The sequence below is a fragment of the Haliotis rubra genome, unplaced genomic scaffold (assembly GCF_003918875.1).
Source record: "Haliotis rubra isolate DU_JTF1 unplaced genomic scaffold, ASM391887v1 Scf428, whole genome shotgun sequence".
Lineage (NCBI taxonomy): Eukaryota > Metazoa > Mollusca > Gastropoda > Lepetellida > Haliotidae > Haliotis > Haliotis rubra.
Genome location: NW_025767111.1, coordinates 927118 through 946264, shown reverse-complemented (window position 1 = coordinate 946264; position 19147 = coordinate 927118). Strand labels below are relative to the sequence as shown.

General features: G+C 42.3%; 1 protein-coding gene across 2 annotated transcripts in view; it reads left to right on the top strand.

The window, feature by feature from the left end:
• LOC124288870 (broad substrate specificity ATP-binding cassette transporter ABCG2-like) overlaps positions 1 to 19147 on the top strand; it is a 59322-nt gene that overhangs the window by 14281 nt on the left and 25894 nt on the right. For both annotated transcript variants that reach the window (XM_046725441.1, XM_046725440.1), the window contains exons 4-13: positions 3677 to 3829; positions 4788 to 4945; positions 5199 to 5350; positions 5574 to 5681; positions 7140 to 7200; positions 8705 to 8813; positions 8942 to 9007; positions 9465 to 9550; positions 10137 to 10226; positions 11113 to 11237. In XM_046725441.1, coding sequence (XP_046581397.1) covers positions 3677 to 3829; positions 4788 to 4945; positions 5199 to 5350; positions 5574 to 5681; positions 7140 to 7200; positions 8705 to 8813; positions 8942 to 9007; positions 9465 to 9550; positions 10137 to 10226; positions 11113 to 11237 — 1108 coding nt within the window. The remainder of the gene's footprint in view (positions 1 to 3676; positions 3830 to 4787; positions 4946 to 5198; positions 5351 to 5573; positions 5682 to 7139; positions 7201 to 8704; positions 8814 to 8941; positions 9008 to 9464; positions 9551 to 10136; positions 10227 to 11112; positions 11238 to 19147) is intronic.

Below are 19147 nucleotides of genomic sequence, written 5' to 3'. Positions count from 1 at the left end.
GTGAAGCATTTCAGTACAAGGATCAGGAAATACCTCCCTATCTAACCTACTGTGACGGCTTATGAAGCATGTCAGTACAAGGGTCAGGGAATACCTCCCTATCTAACCTACTGTGACGGCTTATGAAGCATGTCAGTATAAGTGTCAGGGAATACCTCCCTGTCTAACCTACTGTGACGGCTTATGAAGCATGTCAGTATAACTGTCAGGGAATACCTCCCTATCTAACCTACTGTGACGGCTTGTGAAGCATTTCAGTACAAGGATCAGGAAATACCTCCCTATCTAACCTACTGTGACGGCTTGTGAAGCATTTCAGTACAAGGGTCAGGGAATACCTCCCTATCTAACCTACCGTGACGACTTATGAAGCATGCCAGTACAAGGGTGAGGGAATACCTCCCTGTCTAACCTACCGTGACGACTTATGAAGCATGTCAGTACAAGGGTGAGGGAATACCTCCCTGTCTAACCTACCGTGACGACTTATGAAGCATGTCAGTACAAGGGTCAGGGAATGCCTCCCTATCTAACCTACCGTGACGACTTATGAAGCATGTCAGTACAAGGGTGAGGGAATACCTCCCTATCTAACCTACCGTGACGACTTATGAAGCATGCCAGTACAAGGGTGAGGGAATACCTCCCTATCTAACCTACCGTGACGGCTTATGAAGCATGTCAGTACAAGGGTCAGGGAATGCCTCCCTATCTAACCTACTGTGACGGCTTATGAAGCATGTCAGTATAAGTGTCAGGGAATACCTCCCTATCTAACCTACCGTGACGACTTACGAAGCATGTCAGTACAAGGGTGAGGGAATACCTCCCTATCTAACCTACTGTGACGGCTTATAAAGCATGCCAGTACAAGGGTCAGGGAATACCTCGCTACCTAACCTACTTTGATGGCTTATGAAGCATGTGAGTACAAGGGTGAGGGAATACCTCCCTATCTAACCTACTGTGACGGCTTATAAAGCATGCCAGTACAAGGGTCAGGGAATACCTCGCTACCTAACCTACTTTGACGGCTTATGAAGCATGTGAGTACAAGGGTCAGGGAATACCTCCCTATCTAACCTACTGTGGCGGCTTATAAAGCATGTCAGTATAACTGTCAGGGAATACCTCCCTATATAACCTACTGTGACGGCTTATGAAGCATGTCAGTACAAGGGTCAGGGAATACCTCGCTACCTAACCTACTGTGACAGCTTATGAAGCATGTGAGTACAAGGGTCAGGGAATACCTCCCTATCTATCCTACTAGGACGACTTATGAAGCATGTCAGTACAAGGGTCAGGGAATACCTCGCTACCTAACCTACTTTGACGGCTTATGAAGCATGTGAGTACAAGGGTCAGGGAATACCTCCCTATCTATCCTACTAGGACGGCTTATGAAGCATGTCAGTACAAGGGTCAGGGAATACCTCCCTACCTAACCTACTGTGACGGCTTATAAAGCATGCCAGTACAAGGGTCAGGGAATACCTCGCTACCTAACCTACTTTGACGGCTTATGAAGCATGTGAGTACAAGGGTCAGGGAATGCCTCCCTATCTATCCTACTAGGACGGCTTATGAAGCATGTGAGTACAAGGGTCAGGGAATGCCTCCCTATCTATCCTACTAGGACGGCCTATGAAGCATGCCAGTACAAGGGTCAGGGAATACCTCGCTACCTAACCTACTTTGACGGCTTATGAAGCATGTGAGTACAAGGGTCAGGGAATGCCTCCCTATCTATCCTACTAGGACGGCTTATGAAGCATGTCAGTATAAGGGTCAGGGAATACCTCCTTATATATCCTACATATAGTCCGTTTGGCTCAAAATCGACTGATGAATTGCAATCTAACTCAAAATAAGGGTCACATGTCATACCTCACTTATCATAATCTATATATAGATTTTGTGATTTTTTTGCAGAATTTATGTCCTATAAATAAAAGAGTTGTTTAAAGGTCACATGCAACCCCAAAATCAAACATAATTAAAACACAATTATCGCTTATTCATGACATATAATATACACTGCTGATTATGGAAAAACATATAAGCAAAATTATAAGCGTACAATCGCAAATCAAAAGTGCAATATTTTGTACTTGTTTACTTTCAAAGCGAAGCAGCAGCGGGATACGGTCAGAGCAGTGGGTGTGCACTCAAAGTTTCAAGGTTCATTTGCAGATGCCCTCCGGATTGTGTGAACCCAGTCAGACGCGGGTTTTGTAAATGCACTCATTTTTGTAAACATTTTGCAATCAACAGACATTAACATTCATGTGTACAAGTATTCCCTCACCTGTCTGTGTAATTACATTGTGTGTGAGACCATATATAAACCATTGCGTTTTGTTTATGGAAATAGCCTCATTTTTGTTAAGTTCAAAACATTTGGTCAGTGATCGAAGTTGAGTATTGAAAATTGTCATTAGCAGACAGGCAGGTGTAAATAAAACAGACATTGAGTTTTGTCTGTGACAACGACATATCTATATTACAGTTAGAAATTCTGTCAACGCTAAATAATGACATTGCTTTTAAGTATCAAACTGAGAAAGTGACTCAGTAAGAAGAACGTATGGTGAAATAGACAAATGAAATTATATAAACAGTTAAATCGGTAATCTACTGTCATAACATATAAAAAGCTCGCGCCTGTGAAATATCAACAAAACATTAGAAAAATAGCTCACACCAAAGCCTTCACCGAGTATTCACCGGACAACCCGCTTCCAAGCTGCGCGACCCTATTTCACTGCGCATGTGCTATGAGCGCAGCCCAGCTGTTGAAACCACTTTTCCCCCAAGCGCTGGGGGAAAATTAGTGAATCATTTGAACTCCGATTTCGCGCGGGTTTTTTCATCGCGTTATTTTTCAACTTTATAAGTTGAATTTGCATTTTTGATGATTTGTTTCGGTAAGTCCATACGGAAAGGTATCAGAATCTGCAAAGTTGTGTTTTACGTTGCATGTGACCTAACTATCATTAAAATTTGGACACGATTCACTATTTGTTACGAGGGAGGACTGCAAAGGGAGGAACAGCCAATTGTACACGGAGCACGTGTACAAGTGCCGACAAAGTTATTGAATCATTTACCTGTGCTGTGCTGTCTCCATCCTTTCTCCGTACCTTGCTGTTCCTCTCATTGCACCTCTCCCTCGTAATAAATAGTGAACGGTGTCAAAATTTTAATCAAGTATTGCTGTGTATACAGTAGGGGTGTTGCGATACGCGAATGTATCGATACATCGATACATTTTTACTGACGATACGATACGCGATACATGCTTGCGTGTATCGATTCCTATTTTAAAACTTTATCAATTCAAATTTTTATGCTATATCCATCTCTGTCAAAGTCTTGATAGTAAAATTATACCAGATGGCTCCGATAAATAGATGTAGCTAGCTTTACTTAAAAAATAAGTTGGAAACTAACAGCTTTTGTGATTGGCTAGACTATTTTGATGGACCAATCAGCGAGCGCGTACGTTGCCGGTAAGGTAATGCTATGAAAAGGCGCGATAATTATGTATCGCGATACGTATCGTATCGTGACCTTAAAATCGTGATACGTATCGTATCGTGAGATTGGTGTATCGTGACACCCCTAGTATACAGATCATGCTATCTTACTTAGCTTTACAATTCAAATTTAGGATGATGTCGTCATGGGAACTCTGACAGTGAGAGAGAATTTCCAGTTCTCTGCAGCTTTACGGTTACCCTCGGATACCACAAAGATGGAGAGAGATGCCCGTGTGAATGCTGTGATAGATGAACTTGGGCTGACTCAGTGTGCTGACACCAGGGTGAGATTAACACCATTGTTTGTAGCTTAGCCTAACTCTACAGCCATTTTAATGTCCATCCGTGTGTTGTTGAATCTGGGCATAGAACACTTTCACATTTCATCATAGTGTCTTGTTGAATCTGGGCATTGAACACTTTCACATTTCATCATAGTGTCTTGTTGAATCTGGGCATTGAACACTTTCACATTTCATCATAGTGTCTTGTTGAATCTGGGCATTGAACACTTTCACATTTCATCATAGTGTCTTGTTGAATCTGGGCATAGAACACTTTCACATTTCATCATAGTGTCTTGTTGAATCTGGGCATTGAACACTTTCACATTTCATCATAGTGTCTTGTTGAATCTGGGCATTGAACACTTTCACATTTCATCATAGTGTGTTGTTGAATCTTGGCATTGAACACTTTCACATTTCATCATAGTGTCTTGTTGAATCTGGGCATTGAACACTTTCACATTTCATCATAGTGTCTTGTTGAATCTGGGCATAGAACACTTTCACTTTTCATCATAGTGTCTTGTTGAATCTGGGCATTGAACTCTTTCACATTTCATCATAGTGTCTTGTTGAATCTGGGCATAGAACACTTTCACATTTCATCATAGTGTCTTGTTGAATCTGGGCATAGAACTCTTTCACATTTGATCATAGTGTCTTGTTGAATCTTGGCATAGAACACTTTCACATTTCATCATAGTCTGTTGTTGAATCTGGGTGTTGAGTATTCACATATCATCATTGTGTTGTTAATGAGATTATGTGCATATTACAAAGGCTGGTTATAGTTTATGTGAATATAAAGCTGGAGAGTAATAAGATGATGTGAATATTTATATGGGCTGGTTATGAGTTTATGGGAGTATGTAGCGGCTTATTAATGAGATTACATGAATGAGTTTATGTGAATATATATCTGGTTATTAATGATATTACATTATGATTGATCTAGGTTGGTAATGAGTTTATTCGTGGTGTGTCTGGTGGTGAGAGAAAGCGAACAAACATCGGTATGGAGCTGATTATCTCCCCTCCTGTGCTGTTCCTGGACGAACCAACCACAGGCCTGGATGCCAGCACAGCTAATGCAGTCATGTACTTGCTTAGAAGGTGAGATGGAGCTGAGGTGACACAGACTAGATAGATGCATGCACAGTCTCATATTTTTTATGGGATTTGACTTAAATAAGTTTGATTTTTTCCCAAATAGACAAAACAAAATGGCTAAATGTTTGATCAGACAGTATTGGTATTAAAAATACTCTTTGTATACTAGAACTACAGAAAGTGTACATCAATAATATAAGTCCCTATAGAATGGTCATCTTTCCCTTAGACTTGAGGTTTGTTTGTTTTACTTCAGACTGGCCTTGAAGGGTCGTACCATCGTGTTCTCCATCCACCAGCCTCGTTTCTCTATATACAAAGTGTTTGACAACCTGATGCTGCTGTCGGGGGGTGAGGTCGTCTACCATGGAGCAGCACCTGATGCTCTCCAGTACTTCAAGTCAATCGGTATGTCTCAGCTTCCTGTCACCCATGGCGTGATTCATATCCAACATCTTACTTACATGTGTTCTGAGCTCTTAGCACTAAGTTAGCAGCAGGGCTTACTAAACCAGTTCACCACGCGTGCCAATTGCTTTATTTCCATAGATCATGGAGAAAATATTTTCCAATTTAGAAATGTCATGGAGTCAGAAAGCAGACTCTACGAATGTAGATTTCTTTGATCCAGGTTACATCTGTGAGGAACACAACAACCCTCCGGACTTCTTCCTGGACGTCATCAACGGCGACTACGACACCATTGCCAACTTTGAGGCCCCAGACAAGAAAGAAAATGGTTTGTGGACTCATTTATTACAAAAGATATTGATCACGATTGTAAGACATAAAGCATTGTGAGAGTGAATAGGTGAAGACTTCAAAATGCTGTGTATTTGAGTTTTATGGAGTCATAACGGTCTAAAGTGGGAAAAAAGTGGAAAGAGCAGATTGTAGACATTAAAACGCAATTGAAACTCAGTGGTTAAAGCATGGCACTGGCAAGCGAAGAAAATGGGATAGAAACCCCAAATTGTTGGATGGAGACATGACCAAGGGATGTAACTCTCTACAACTACAGGGCCAGCCTGTTGTATACATTACATCATTGATGATAGAGTTGAGTGTTTTTCTTGTGTTGCCAGGTAACTTTACCTGTTAACATCAGCTTACTCAAATGACTGAATGTGAATGCAAGGGAATCCAGAGGACACAAGCCACCCACTGTTTGGCCGTGTGTTTAAAAATGGGGTTCCAAAGACTTGCTACCTGAATGTAACCATTTTAATTCAAATATAATTGCTGTAATCCAGATAAACTGGGTATTTGTGTAAAATAGGAAAGAAGAAAAAGCAAATTTTTACAAATGTCTGTGTATAATATATGCATTAATTACTACTTTTACGCTTTGATTAAAATAAATGTGTGCTGGCAACAATCTGGTAGTAATCAGAACTACATAAATATTTAGAATGAAAATACTGATACCCAGTTGAAATTGGAAATGCTTCATCAAATTGGAAACCATGGGTAAAATGCCCATTTGGCTGTATGCTTATCTAGAGCCCTGGTATTCCTTTGTTTTATTGATAAATAATATCATGCAGAACTTCTACTCATGTTTTGCTGAAACTGGACTTGAAGACTTCTCCTGCAATGACTTGAAGGACATACATAACCATAACTGACACAGAGACTTTGTAATAGTGGGGGTTTTGGTTATTTTTATTATTGTATTTTTCTACAGCCTGGTGAATGCACTCGTTAATGTAATTTTCATCAAACTTATTTTGCGAGTCCCTGTAGAAATACTGAGCAATAGCTCTGTGGATAAATGTGACTATGGTAAATTAACCATTTATCCTAAAAATGTATTGTAACTGATATTACTTGTCAGTTAGTCCAGCATACCTAAGTGACCACCATTGCACAATTATGTATATGCACCCACGCACATACGCACGCACACACGCACGCACAGACACACACACACACACACACACACACACACTGAGTTTTTCAAAGCTGAGAAGAAACTTAATTATTTCTTCATTCGCAATTGTGGATCTGTCTCAACAGAGTTGTCTCCCCTTTTTGTTGTCATTTGACTATTTCTCTGTTACAGTCCCATACCCCTGTTATTTTCACTTGTTGTATCACTCAGTGCTGACAAATGATAAATGATACATGGTTTAACTCCTTTTCTGGGGGGATAACTCTGTGTATTCTTAAATTTCATGTAAAATTACATTTTCAGAAAACAGCAATCTTCAAGAAAGTCTTGTACAGAGTTTCAGACAGTCACAGTGGCACGACAAGTAAGCATATTGCACCAACAGAATAACGTTTGAACTATTTAAGAAATACATGGTCATATAAGAGATAATGAAGAAGGTTTTATTCAAAAGTTTAGTTGGTTATCCTATGCATTATCCAATGTCAGCATGTGTGAAATATTCACATGAAAAAAAGTATCCCCAAAAACCACATCTTTACAGTATCAATATGTTACCAAAACCCATAGCAAAGGAACTTATTGAATCTTCAAGTTAACATACTATCTGTATAAACTGTGTTTCAAGGAATAATTCTAAATGCGAAAATAATGACTAGGCATAGTTTATTCCTAGAAGCAAACATGACAACAATGAACTCATTTAAATCCTCACAGAAAATTACATAAGTCTCAACAAACGAGCACAATTTCAATGTCTGGTGTAACCTCTGCCAACTGCAATAACATCTCGACCCTCCTCCTCTCTGACCACTATCAGACATTGAGGTATTCCGGTCCATTTTTTATGGAGAAATTGTTCCAAGATTTTGTATCATAGGATGTCTCTGGCGTATTCTGCAACCCATAAAATCCCAAACATGCTTTGTGGGATTGAGATCTGGTGTAAGAAATCACCAATGGCATCCACACAATGTGGCCTAGCGTTATCGTCCATGAAGACTGGCCTTGTGTTCGGAGGATGATCATCGAAATGTGGTACACCAACATGGGACTATAAATATGGATTTAAAAATCATAGGTGTTGTGATACGTTTTTCCATAAACCCAGTGAAAGTCAATGAGTGAAAACCAAGACATCTCGAATACACAATGCCATTTAGAAAGTGGTCAAATGTAACACGTTATATTTGGGATTACACTTTCTCAGTGAAGTACAAATTCTGGTACCGGTACTTTTGTTGGCTTGAGTCCCATTCAGTGCCTAGATTTTCGAAGCTCTCTTAACGCTAAGATAGTCGTAAGTTAATGTTAATGTATTGTACTTACGACTATCTTAGCTCTTAGAGATCTTCGAAAATCTAGGCCCAGATTTGAACCCACCCCCTATAGAGTCAAGCACTTGATCACCAGCACACAAGTATTATCCCAAACATGACATTTGTTACAAGACATCTTTGTCCACAATAATGTCAGCCAGGGTCTGCAGTATGCCTGTTGTGTGTCACGTGGTAAGAATCGAGATGCAGAAATGGAGTTAGTGCCCACTTGAACCCATCCTTATTGTGATAGGCAGGACAAGTGGATAGAGTAGTACGGCTTGGTTGGCCTTATGTCGTAATGGCAATGGATGCTGGTCTCAAGAGTGCAGTGCATGACAGGCAGCATCAAACACAAAGGTAGCTGAATAGCAACAGTGACAAAACAAGCTATTACATACATTATTACATACATTACATAAAACAAGCTACATACAGTTACATGGTGCACCCTGCACCATTCACTCACTCACTGATGGGGTAACAAACATCTTAAACAATCCAGCTTGTATGTGCAAATTGATCTACCCAATACATGATTAATTGCAGACTGATGGATGAGGTCACGGAGATCTATGACAAGTACATGAAGGATGATGAGAATGGCACAGTTGTTCGGATGCCACGAGTGCCCTATACAACGTCTTTCTTCAATCAGGTACAGATTACAAACCTTATTCGCTCGGCACATATTAACACATTTTAAGCTTTCATTCCTGCAGATTTTATTTTCTGACTCTAAATAATGGTTCAAATGAGAAATAGGAATATTAATTCATGTTTCAGCTGATGGTTGTCTCAGGAAGAACAGTAAGAAATATCATCCGAAATCCCCAGACCTCCATATTGCAGGTGAAGGCTGAATTTTATATTTTGGTATATTTTCTATACGTTAAGAACTTGAACTTGGGTTATAATTTAAAAAAATGTCAACAGGCAGTTCTGTTGGTAGGAACATCCCAAACACACCGAGAATTCGGTGATCTTACGGTTCAAATCCAAAGTCCCCCTGATTGTGTTCAACATCTTTCCCCTAAGGGGCTAACATCTACAATCTCTACCAAGTCCACCAAGCAATCTTAGTACTGTGACCTCTATAAGGCTATGTTTATGTGAGGGAGAATATTTATTATGTTCCTCGTTTATGTCTTTACAGCAACTCGAAGTCAATAGAGTGCTAAAGTGTGCCTGTTTATATGGTTCATTAGGGAATTTCCACAGATGTCAGGTTTATAACTGTTCAGGTTTTGTTTCTGAAATAGTTGATGGTAATGTTTTGTCATCCCATGATAATTCTCATTGTTTTCAGGTGTTTGTAATGATAATCTTTGGAGTGATTGTTGGTGCTATTTACTTTGATGTGGATGACACTGCATCAGCAGGGATTCAGAACAGGTGAGTCAGGAGACTTGCCTGTGTTGTTTCATCTGCCATTATATCCCTCCTTGTATGTATTGTCCCTCTGCATGGACTGAGAGATGATGTAGGAATGTATGCTGTCGAACTGCCCAAAAAATAGTTATGAGAACTATAGATATGAGAACATCAGTCGAAGTTAGCCAGGATAAAAGACGTATACACAGTATCAAGCGTATTTCTGGTCAGTCTGTAGTTACAGCTCCTGAAGCAGTTGATCATTGTGGACTTACTTTCCAAAGAATTTCGTTGATTTGTAGTTTCCATGAACAATCACTTTGAAGTGTAATTCATTTGTGTATGACTTGGTACTTGATTAATAAAAGTATGCTCCATGTATAAGTTTGGTTTAACACTAGATCTGCCATATAGATATGTTGACTGTTTCATTATTTTGTAATTATTGTTTACATTTATCGGAGTTCACCGAGACAAAACTGTTATTTCATCTATAACTTTGCTAAAAAGATATCAGAATTTGCCCATATCCGTTTTAGTCGTGGATAAGTTTTCTATCTGTGTATTAAGCCAGTCTGTGTACCGGGTGAGTTTGGTTTGCTTCCAGAGTCGGCGCATTCTTCTTCATCATCATGAACCAGGTGTTTGGCAACTTGTCTGCAGTAGAACTCTTCATCAAAGAGAGAGCCATTTTCATGTAAGCGTGAAAATATTTTGTTGCCATGATGCTAAAAGTCATTATAATTCTACTGGCTGTGAAGTCATTCATGAAGGATAGTTCTGATGACTGTTGTCACCATATATTTTGTGCATCCTTTTATAGTTTTATGCCCCCGCCATATATGGCTGGGGGCATATAGGGTTACCCTACATGTCAATCCATCCGTCCGTACGTACGAAACAGGGAATGTACTCTATCCACTTCTCCTCAAAAAACGCTCTGTGGAATTCAGTGAACTTATACATGGGCTTTCTTGGGACTCTAATGGTGTGCATCTGATATTTTGTTTTTGTATTTTATTGTTTTTTTGTAAGTTTAGAGACATTTGAACTTAGGTACATTTTGCTGAATTTTTCTATGATGATAGTGTAATAGGGGATGAAGTCTATCCACTTCTCCACAAAAACTGCTCAACAGAATTGATTAAGCTTATACATGTGCTTCATTGGGACTCGAAAGGTGTGCATCTCATAGTTGCATAGATGTTTATTGAACTTGTTCGTGAATTTTGTTCAATTATTGATCTTTATATGATAATAGGTTGTGTTGAACCTTCATGATATAGGTTTAATTGTAGTGTGGTAAGTTCATTGTGACATACATTTACAAATAAGTATTTACCTTGGACACTTTGGATATATTTATTTTATAATCAACCATGATATTTATTTAGAAGAAATTAATAACCAGAGCACACTCAGTGTAGGGAACTCTTTCTACAGCAGCGGGGGCATCCGTGTCCCAGGACACAATTTTTTCTTGTTTATTGATGTTTCAAAAACAAAGAATAAACCCCCAATTACAGTTAATTTACCTCTTAACGAGAGATCCAAAATTTGACAGTATGACTCTGCCACTGCAGGCATGAGAACGTGAGTGGCTTCTACCGTGTGTCGGCCTACTTCCTGGCTAAAGTCTTCTGTGATGTCATTCCCATGAGACTGGTTCCAGTAACATTTTTCACCGCCATTGTCTACTGGATGATAGGTAAGTACTTCTCACCCAGATCCTGGGTGTGTTTCTGCTCTGTTCATTCTCATGTTTGAAATAACCTTTATTGACATTGAACTGTATTGTTCCTGTGAAATTACTTGTAAAACAAGAAAAAGAGATTTTTTTATTTCACTGGGACGCAAACATTTTACTGTTCCAAAGATAGTCTTAACAGCATCTCTGAATCACATGTACATATTCTTCACAGCATCTCTGAAACACATGTACATATTCTTCACAGCATCCCTGAATCACATGTACATATTCTTCACAGCATCCCTGAATCACATGTACATATTCTTCACAGCATCTCTGAATCACATGTACATATTCTTCACAGTTTCTCTGAATCACATGTACATATTCTTCACAGCATCCCTGAATCACATGTACATATTCTTCACAGCATCCCTGAATCACATGTACATATTCTTCACAGCATCCCTGAATCACATGTACATATTCTTCACAGCATCTCTGAATCACATGTACATATTCTTCACAGCATCCCTGAATCACATGTACATATTCTTCACAGCATCCCTGAATCACATGTACATATTCTTCACAGCATCCCTGAATCACATGTACATATTCTTCACAGCATCCCTGAATCACATGTACATATTCTTCACAGCATCTCTGAATCACATGTACATATTCTTCACAGCATCTCTGAATCACATGTACATATTCTTCACAGCATCTCTGAATCACATGTACATATTCTTCACAGCATCCCTGAAACACATGTACATATTCTTCACAGCATCTCTGAATCACATGTACATATTCTTCACAGCATCTCTGAATCACATGTACATAGTCTTCACAGCATCTCTGAATCACATGTACATAGTCTTCACAGCATCTCTGAATCACATGTACATTGTCTGTTAAATTGTGATCAGACTGACAAATTAGTCCTCGATTCATGCTATTGACAACATACTCCAATTAGTACTGTTCAGCAAGAGTAATGATGATTACAAAAGAGCAGAGAAAATTCTCATGATTAAAGCAAGACCTAATTTGGCCAGTGACGATGGAGGAAAGTTCAGGAAACTACCCCTTTAAACATAGGTGCTTCCCAGTCAGTCAATTATTTCATCATATAAATGTGGCAAACGTACCTAACTCTTTACTACTTAGTGGCTAGTGCGAGTGACCAATACTCATATGTTATAATTTTTATAATTTTTTTATTTACTTGTAAAACAAGAGAAAGAGATTTATGATCAAGATTTCTGCAGTAGATAATGAACACATTTCATAAGAGTCGGATGATTATTTTTCCTTATCCTGACTCATGCTCTTTTGCTTGTCTTCTTCTTCTTGCGAACATAGTGGAACACTTGTATCTCCTATTGAAGCTCCCTTCAATTGAAACATACGTAAAATCACTAATCACTACTCACCAAGAGTTGCCCCTCTTTGCATCCACTGGCGGGAAAGACGGCGCCACCGTGGCCCACATGCTTCACTCTCTCCTTCTTCGCCCAGTGAGCAGGATGTGAGAGCACCTGTGTCTCCATACACACTATATCCTTTGATATTTCTTACTTAGTTACCTCTACAAGTCCCTTATAGAGGTTTAGCTAGTATCCTTCAACAATATGATTTGATAATTATTCGTATTTACTGCTGTTTATTCGCGGTGTATGCCGTGATTGTTCAGTAGGCTACGTTCATGAAAATCTGTACTGTTTGCAAGTTACGTTTTTCTGCTGCTGACCCGCATTTAATATGCCCTAGTTGTACTGTACCATGTTCTTTCAGTTCACGTTGCAGTTATTGTAATAATTTATCTAATTCTGCTTTTAACAAATATTTACTTTGCGTCTTGAGACGCGCAGCAGAAAGGTCACGTAAGCTACATCAAGGCATGGATAATGCTACCGAATCCCTCTCAAGTCAACTGCTGTCGGATCTGACCCTCCCGTCTGGTGTTCGCTGGAGTTTCCTTCGAGGAGGCGTGGGGCGCGAGTCCGCCGTCTCAAGAAGCGTCCTGCATCACCAGACATCCCGTCGTCGCAGCCTAAGACTAAGGGCATCTACTTCGCAGCGCAGACTCCGCACCCCCAGGGCAGCGTCTACCAAGGAGAAACCAACGCAGACCACACGAACTTTCTCGGCCGAGATCGTTCCCGCTGCAGAACAGGGCCTGTATGATGAGCAGCCGCTCATCATACCCGATATTCATCACAAGAAACGGCCAGTTTCAGCTACAGTGACATCAGCGCAGATCCGCAATCAGCCCGATGTATCAACACTGATGACTGACGATCTTCCCATGGGTCCCGTTGCTACCAACGCAGATAGGGCATCGCCTACATCTTGCAGACCGTCCCGGGCGACCTGGTGCAACAACTAATGAAGTTGATGGAAGACCGCTATGGACTGGAGAAGAAACAACCAGCCCAGGGCCTGAGCCTTCGCGAAGGCTCCAACGTAGACGTCACCCCTGAGGGACCTCCCATCAACGTAGCGGCTGCTACCAAGTCACCACTGAGGGCCCAGCCTGCGTGAAGGAAGTCACAGCCTACCTCTGCGAAGGACCCAGACGATCAGTATTCGTGAAGGACCCCTAGATCGTCACCTGCCTCGGACTCCGATGATCAACGTTCGCGAAGGCCTTCGCGAGGGAGGATCCTCTCATCACCAGATTCAGATGAAGCTTCGCGAAGGTCAAGTCGTCACTCCCCAGATGCGGACTCAGATGAAGCTTCGCGAAGGACACCAGTTACAGGCTCCAAGTCATCTTCGTACGGAAGTCATCGAGGGATTCCCCAGGAGTTTCGCGAAGCTATCATCGTCCTTCACCTCGCGAAGGTCGCCGTACAGACGCAGCTCGTCACGCCGTTCTCCACGTCGATCGCCTCGCCATTCTCGCAGATCGCCACGCAGGTCACCACGACGCTCGCCTCACAAGTCTCCGCGCAGGTCTCCAAGAAGGTCTCTGGACAGGACTCCACCTCAGTCACCTTCGGAAGAGTATCATCGGCCTCTAATCAGCGATCCTGTTACTGAAGATGATGGAGGCATCATATTCTCTGACGCGGAAATCCGTTACTGGATGGTCAACAACCTGGACTTGGCTTCACCTTCGAAGGACGATAATTCGGCTAACACCTATCTTATGAGGGAGGACGATGCAGACACGATCACCCTACCTCCGATTGATCCGATAGCAACGGTTCCACAGAACCTGGACACAGCCTTCCAAACAGCCACTAAAGCTCAGGCGCCGCACTTACCACAGTTCAACGCCAAGAAGTTCTCTGCCCATAATATGGACCCCTTCCTTAAAGCACAAGAAATCGACGATAACTTTAAGGTCATCAACGATACCAAGGCCAAGGCGTACAGGATCGAAGACCGCAAGCTGGCTCAAGTCGAGACTTTGACCAGAAGAATGTTTTTCGGCCTCAACAGATCCAGGACTATCAACGAAACTCTCATCACTAGGTTTCGAGAATCCACATCAGAAGACGACAGAATGATATACTCGGCCCTCCTTATGCAAAAGAAGGACCAACAGTTCATGACGGATCACCTTACATCCATCTCCGCAGCTCTTACACTGGCTCGTCGTCAAGGTCTCCTCGCCAACTGCAGTTGGGGTGAACAGTTTACAACACCGCTCTACACAGCCCCGTGGTCAACTCCATCCATCTTCGCTGGAGGAATCGATAAAGTCTCTAAAGAAGTCACCAAGGATTCAAGAGAAGTCCTCATGATTAAATCGATTGACACTTTGGCCAGCATCATCAGACAGACATCACAAAGATATTCTGGAAGATCCAAGTTTATTGGTCTACAAAAAGCACGGGACAGGAAGATAGCCGGCTTCAGAGGTGGAAAGGACTCTTTTAGGTGCGTCCATTCGGCAACTACAGGGGGGAGGATCTGGAAGAGGCAGGACACCCAGAGGCTCCCGCAACTATCGTCGATGAAAGACGGGTTCAGAACGACTGGAGTCTTCCACCCCCAGCTGTCCCTATACAACCTTCACAAGTGGGTGGACGTCTTCAACTGCACTGGGAGAACTGGGGAATACTACAAGATCCATATGTCTCCAACATCCTACAACACGGATATCGCATCCAACTACAGGCCACGCCTCCGCTTACAGTCAACCCTCACAAGTTCGACTTCCAGGCACAACAACTACTGAAGTTACGAGAAGCTGTTTCATCTCTCCTAACCAAGCAGGCCATAGAAATCGTGGATCAAGTAAACATCAAACCAGGTTTCTACTCCCCAGTTTTCCTAGTGCCCAAGAAAAATTCCAAGGAAAAGTTCCGACTCATCTACAACATGAGCACGTTCAACAGGGATTATCTACGCAAACCGCCGACGTTTCGCATGATACATCTACCTCAACTACTGCACCTCATTCGTCCGATGGACTACATGGCCAGTATAGATCTACAGGACGCCTACCTGCATATCCCGATACATCCCGACTCGAGGAAGTACCTACGGTTTACACTAGACGGGCTACATTACCAATGGAAGGTCCTACCGTTTGGAATATCATCGGCCCCCTGGTTGTTTACAAGAATAACGAAACCCATCGTCACTTACCTACATCGTCAAGGGCTACGCAGTGCGTTCTACCTCGACGATGGGATTCAAGTAGATCAAGATCCAGAACGTCTCAAACTACAGTTGAATTCCACCATCAAACTACTAACGCAGCTAGGATGGTTAGTGAATCTACTCAAGTCGGACCTAGAACCTACGCAAAACCTGCAATTTCTAGGCATCAGATTTCTCACGACACAGAACCGTATCGTCATACCAGAGGACCGATGGCTCAAGATTCAACAGACGATCCCTCAAGCCTTACTCTCTCCGTTACCACTACGCCAGTGGCAGAGTCTGTTGGGTCTCCTCACGTCAGCACAAGACATGACAGCCAGAGGCAGACTACAGTTACGCCCCGTTACAGGTCCTCATCAACGCCCATCTCGACGACCTTCAACCCTTCGGTCTACCGAATCACCTCAGACCTCATCTACTTTGGTGGACCCAGAGGTCGAATGTTTGCGAAGGCATCTATTTAACAGAGCCGGAGTTCAAGACCCATCTCTATATCGACGCATCGCTCGAAGCTTGGGGAGCTCATCTCGCCAACTGGACGGCAGCAGGGGTATGGAACCAAGAAGAGAGCAGTCTGCACATCAACATGCTCGAAATGAAAGCAGTAATCAACGCCTTACTTCATTGGAGCACCATTCTACAGAATGCGCATATCATGATCCACACCGACAACTCAACAGTGGCGTTTTATATAAACAAGCAAGGCTCAACAAGATCGTTGAACCTACTGACTCTATGCTTTCAACTGTTCGACCTGATCGACGATCTCAACATACATGTGAGAGCATGCCACATTCCCGGGAGCCAAGAATGTACTAGCAGACGCACTCTCTGGGCCAAGTCGACCGTCACCGACGGAATGGAAGCTCCACCCCGAAATCTTCGCTCAGATTATCAAGAAAATAGGAGCTCCATTAATAGACCTATTCGCCACTCGCTTCAACAATCAGCTAACAACATTCGTCTTACCAATCCCAGATCCACAAGCGTGGGCAACGGATGCTCTAAGCATATCCTGGGAAGGCCTCAACGCGTATGCGTTTCCGCCGCCAGCGATAATACCAAAGGTATTACAGAAAATCAGACAAACTCAGAGCCTCCAACTGATTTTGGTCGCGCCTTACTGGCCAGCGAGAACGTGGTTTGCCATTCTAATACAAGAAATCGGACAACCAATGCTACAACTACCAAGGAGTTCAAATCTACTCGTACATCCTCACACAAATCAAGCGCACGTCAACCCAGGATCATTCCATCTTCACGATGGACTGTTTAAACAAGCATGTTTAAACAAGAGAGGTTACTCAGCCAGAGCGGCGAAAGCAGTCACGCTTGCTTTACGCAATTCTACACGCAACCTGTATGACGAAAAGTGGCACAGTTTTGAGACATACGCTGCTAAAAAGGGATTTACAGCTAGAAATGCTACACATCCTCAAGTAGCGGACTATCTTTGTCACCTACGACAAACCAAACGTCTAAAAGGCTCTACACTGTCAACGTACCTCGCAGCACTAAGTTCAGTGATAACTATGAGGACAGGTGCCAAGTTAACTAAGACACCAGAGTTACTCGCCTTGCTACGCTCTTTCCGATTGGAGGATCAGAAACAAAGATTTCGCGCTCCAGCATGGGATCTCAATGTTGTACTTCAACACCTCACAAGTGAGGCTTACGAACCACTGGAAACAACATCGTTTGAATTCCTGACGCAGAAAACACTGTTTCTACTATCCCTAGCAACGGCAGCCAGGATGTCAGAAATCCACGCTCTAGATTACGAGAGAACACGTTTTGACGACAATCAAAACTCAGTGCATATGGGACTGTGATGGGACTTCATCGCCAAGAATCAACTGCCAGGCCAACCAGACAGACAATTCCACGTGCCTGCACTTTCCTCCATACTCGGACCTCGTGATACGCTGGACTTATCACTATGCCCAGTGAGAGCTCTCAAAGTATATTTACAACGATCCAAAACGAGGCGACGAAAATTCAAGCGATTATTCATCCCTCTCTCTACAGCGACACAGACCGAAGTCTCTGCATACGACGATATCTATATGGATCAGAACTGTCATACTCACGAGCCTACAAGGCTGCAGGACTCGAACCTCCAAGAGCATCTAACCCTCACGAAATTAGAGCACTGGCTTCTACACTCGCTCTACATGGAAATTGCTCGCTGAATACCATCATGGAGGGCTGCTTCTGGAAATCGGACATGGTGTTTGCTAACCACTACCTGAGAGATATCGCCACCGAGGACGTCTCAGGTATTCACCATTTCGGTCCTTTGGTCCTCGCACAGCAGTTGACAGTTCCTCGTAGACGTTGAGACGTAGTCTCACTATACTATAACAGTAAATATCAAGTTTACAACTCTACGGAGTTTTGCTTTAGTCTACATGTATATCTTAAGCCTAGTTCAGTCTTAAGCCCAGTACTTGTTGTTTCTTGTACAGTTGGGTCGCTTCTCCACTTTGGAGTCGCTTTAATTCTATTTTTTAACTACTATTATAGTCCCCCCCCATCTATGGCAGCTGGTAGAACTTATGTATGATAGCAGCAGAAATTAATTTATTTACAGTGCCATTATGAAGTTCCCGTAGGGGGTTATTTTACGTAAAGTCACTAATTAAATCCAAAGTATCTTTTCCCACCTCCGACTCTACAAGCAAAAGAGCATGAGTCAGGATAAGGAAAAATATGTAATTTTCTGAATAAAATTGATATTTTATACTTATCCTGACTCATGAGGTAAGCCCTCCCATCCTCCCCACATGACACTTTGGATTTCCCTGAAAATTCAAGTGTCGGGCTCGTTATCAGGAGAGAGTGAAGCATGTGGGCCACGGTGGCGCCGTCTTTCCCGCCAGTGGATGCAAAGAGGGGCAACTCTTGGTGAGTAGTGATTAGTGATTTTACGTATGTTTCAATTGAAGGGAGCTTCAATAGGAGATACAAGTGAGTAGTATATATAATGATAGTCCGAGATCAAGTCCAACAAAAGCCTCTGCAAAGCCTTATTTCACAAATAAAGCTTTTGTCAGGCCCTTAGATCTCGCCACCATTGTATCTACTACTTTTGAGCCCCCGTTAATTTCCCGCCCACACGTGGCACTACTGTGCCACTATGACGGGTGAAACAGTTTAATGTTTCGCACCCCTTGTTCTATGTACTTTTTCTTCTCGTCTTCGCCGATAGCAGACTTACGAGACTTGAGCCGGATTTCTTGTTTCATCTTACGGTACTTGTCGAGTTCAGAGAGGATTGAACGAGATTCCTCCTC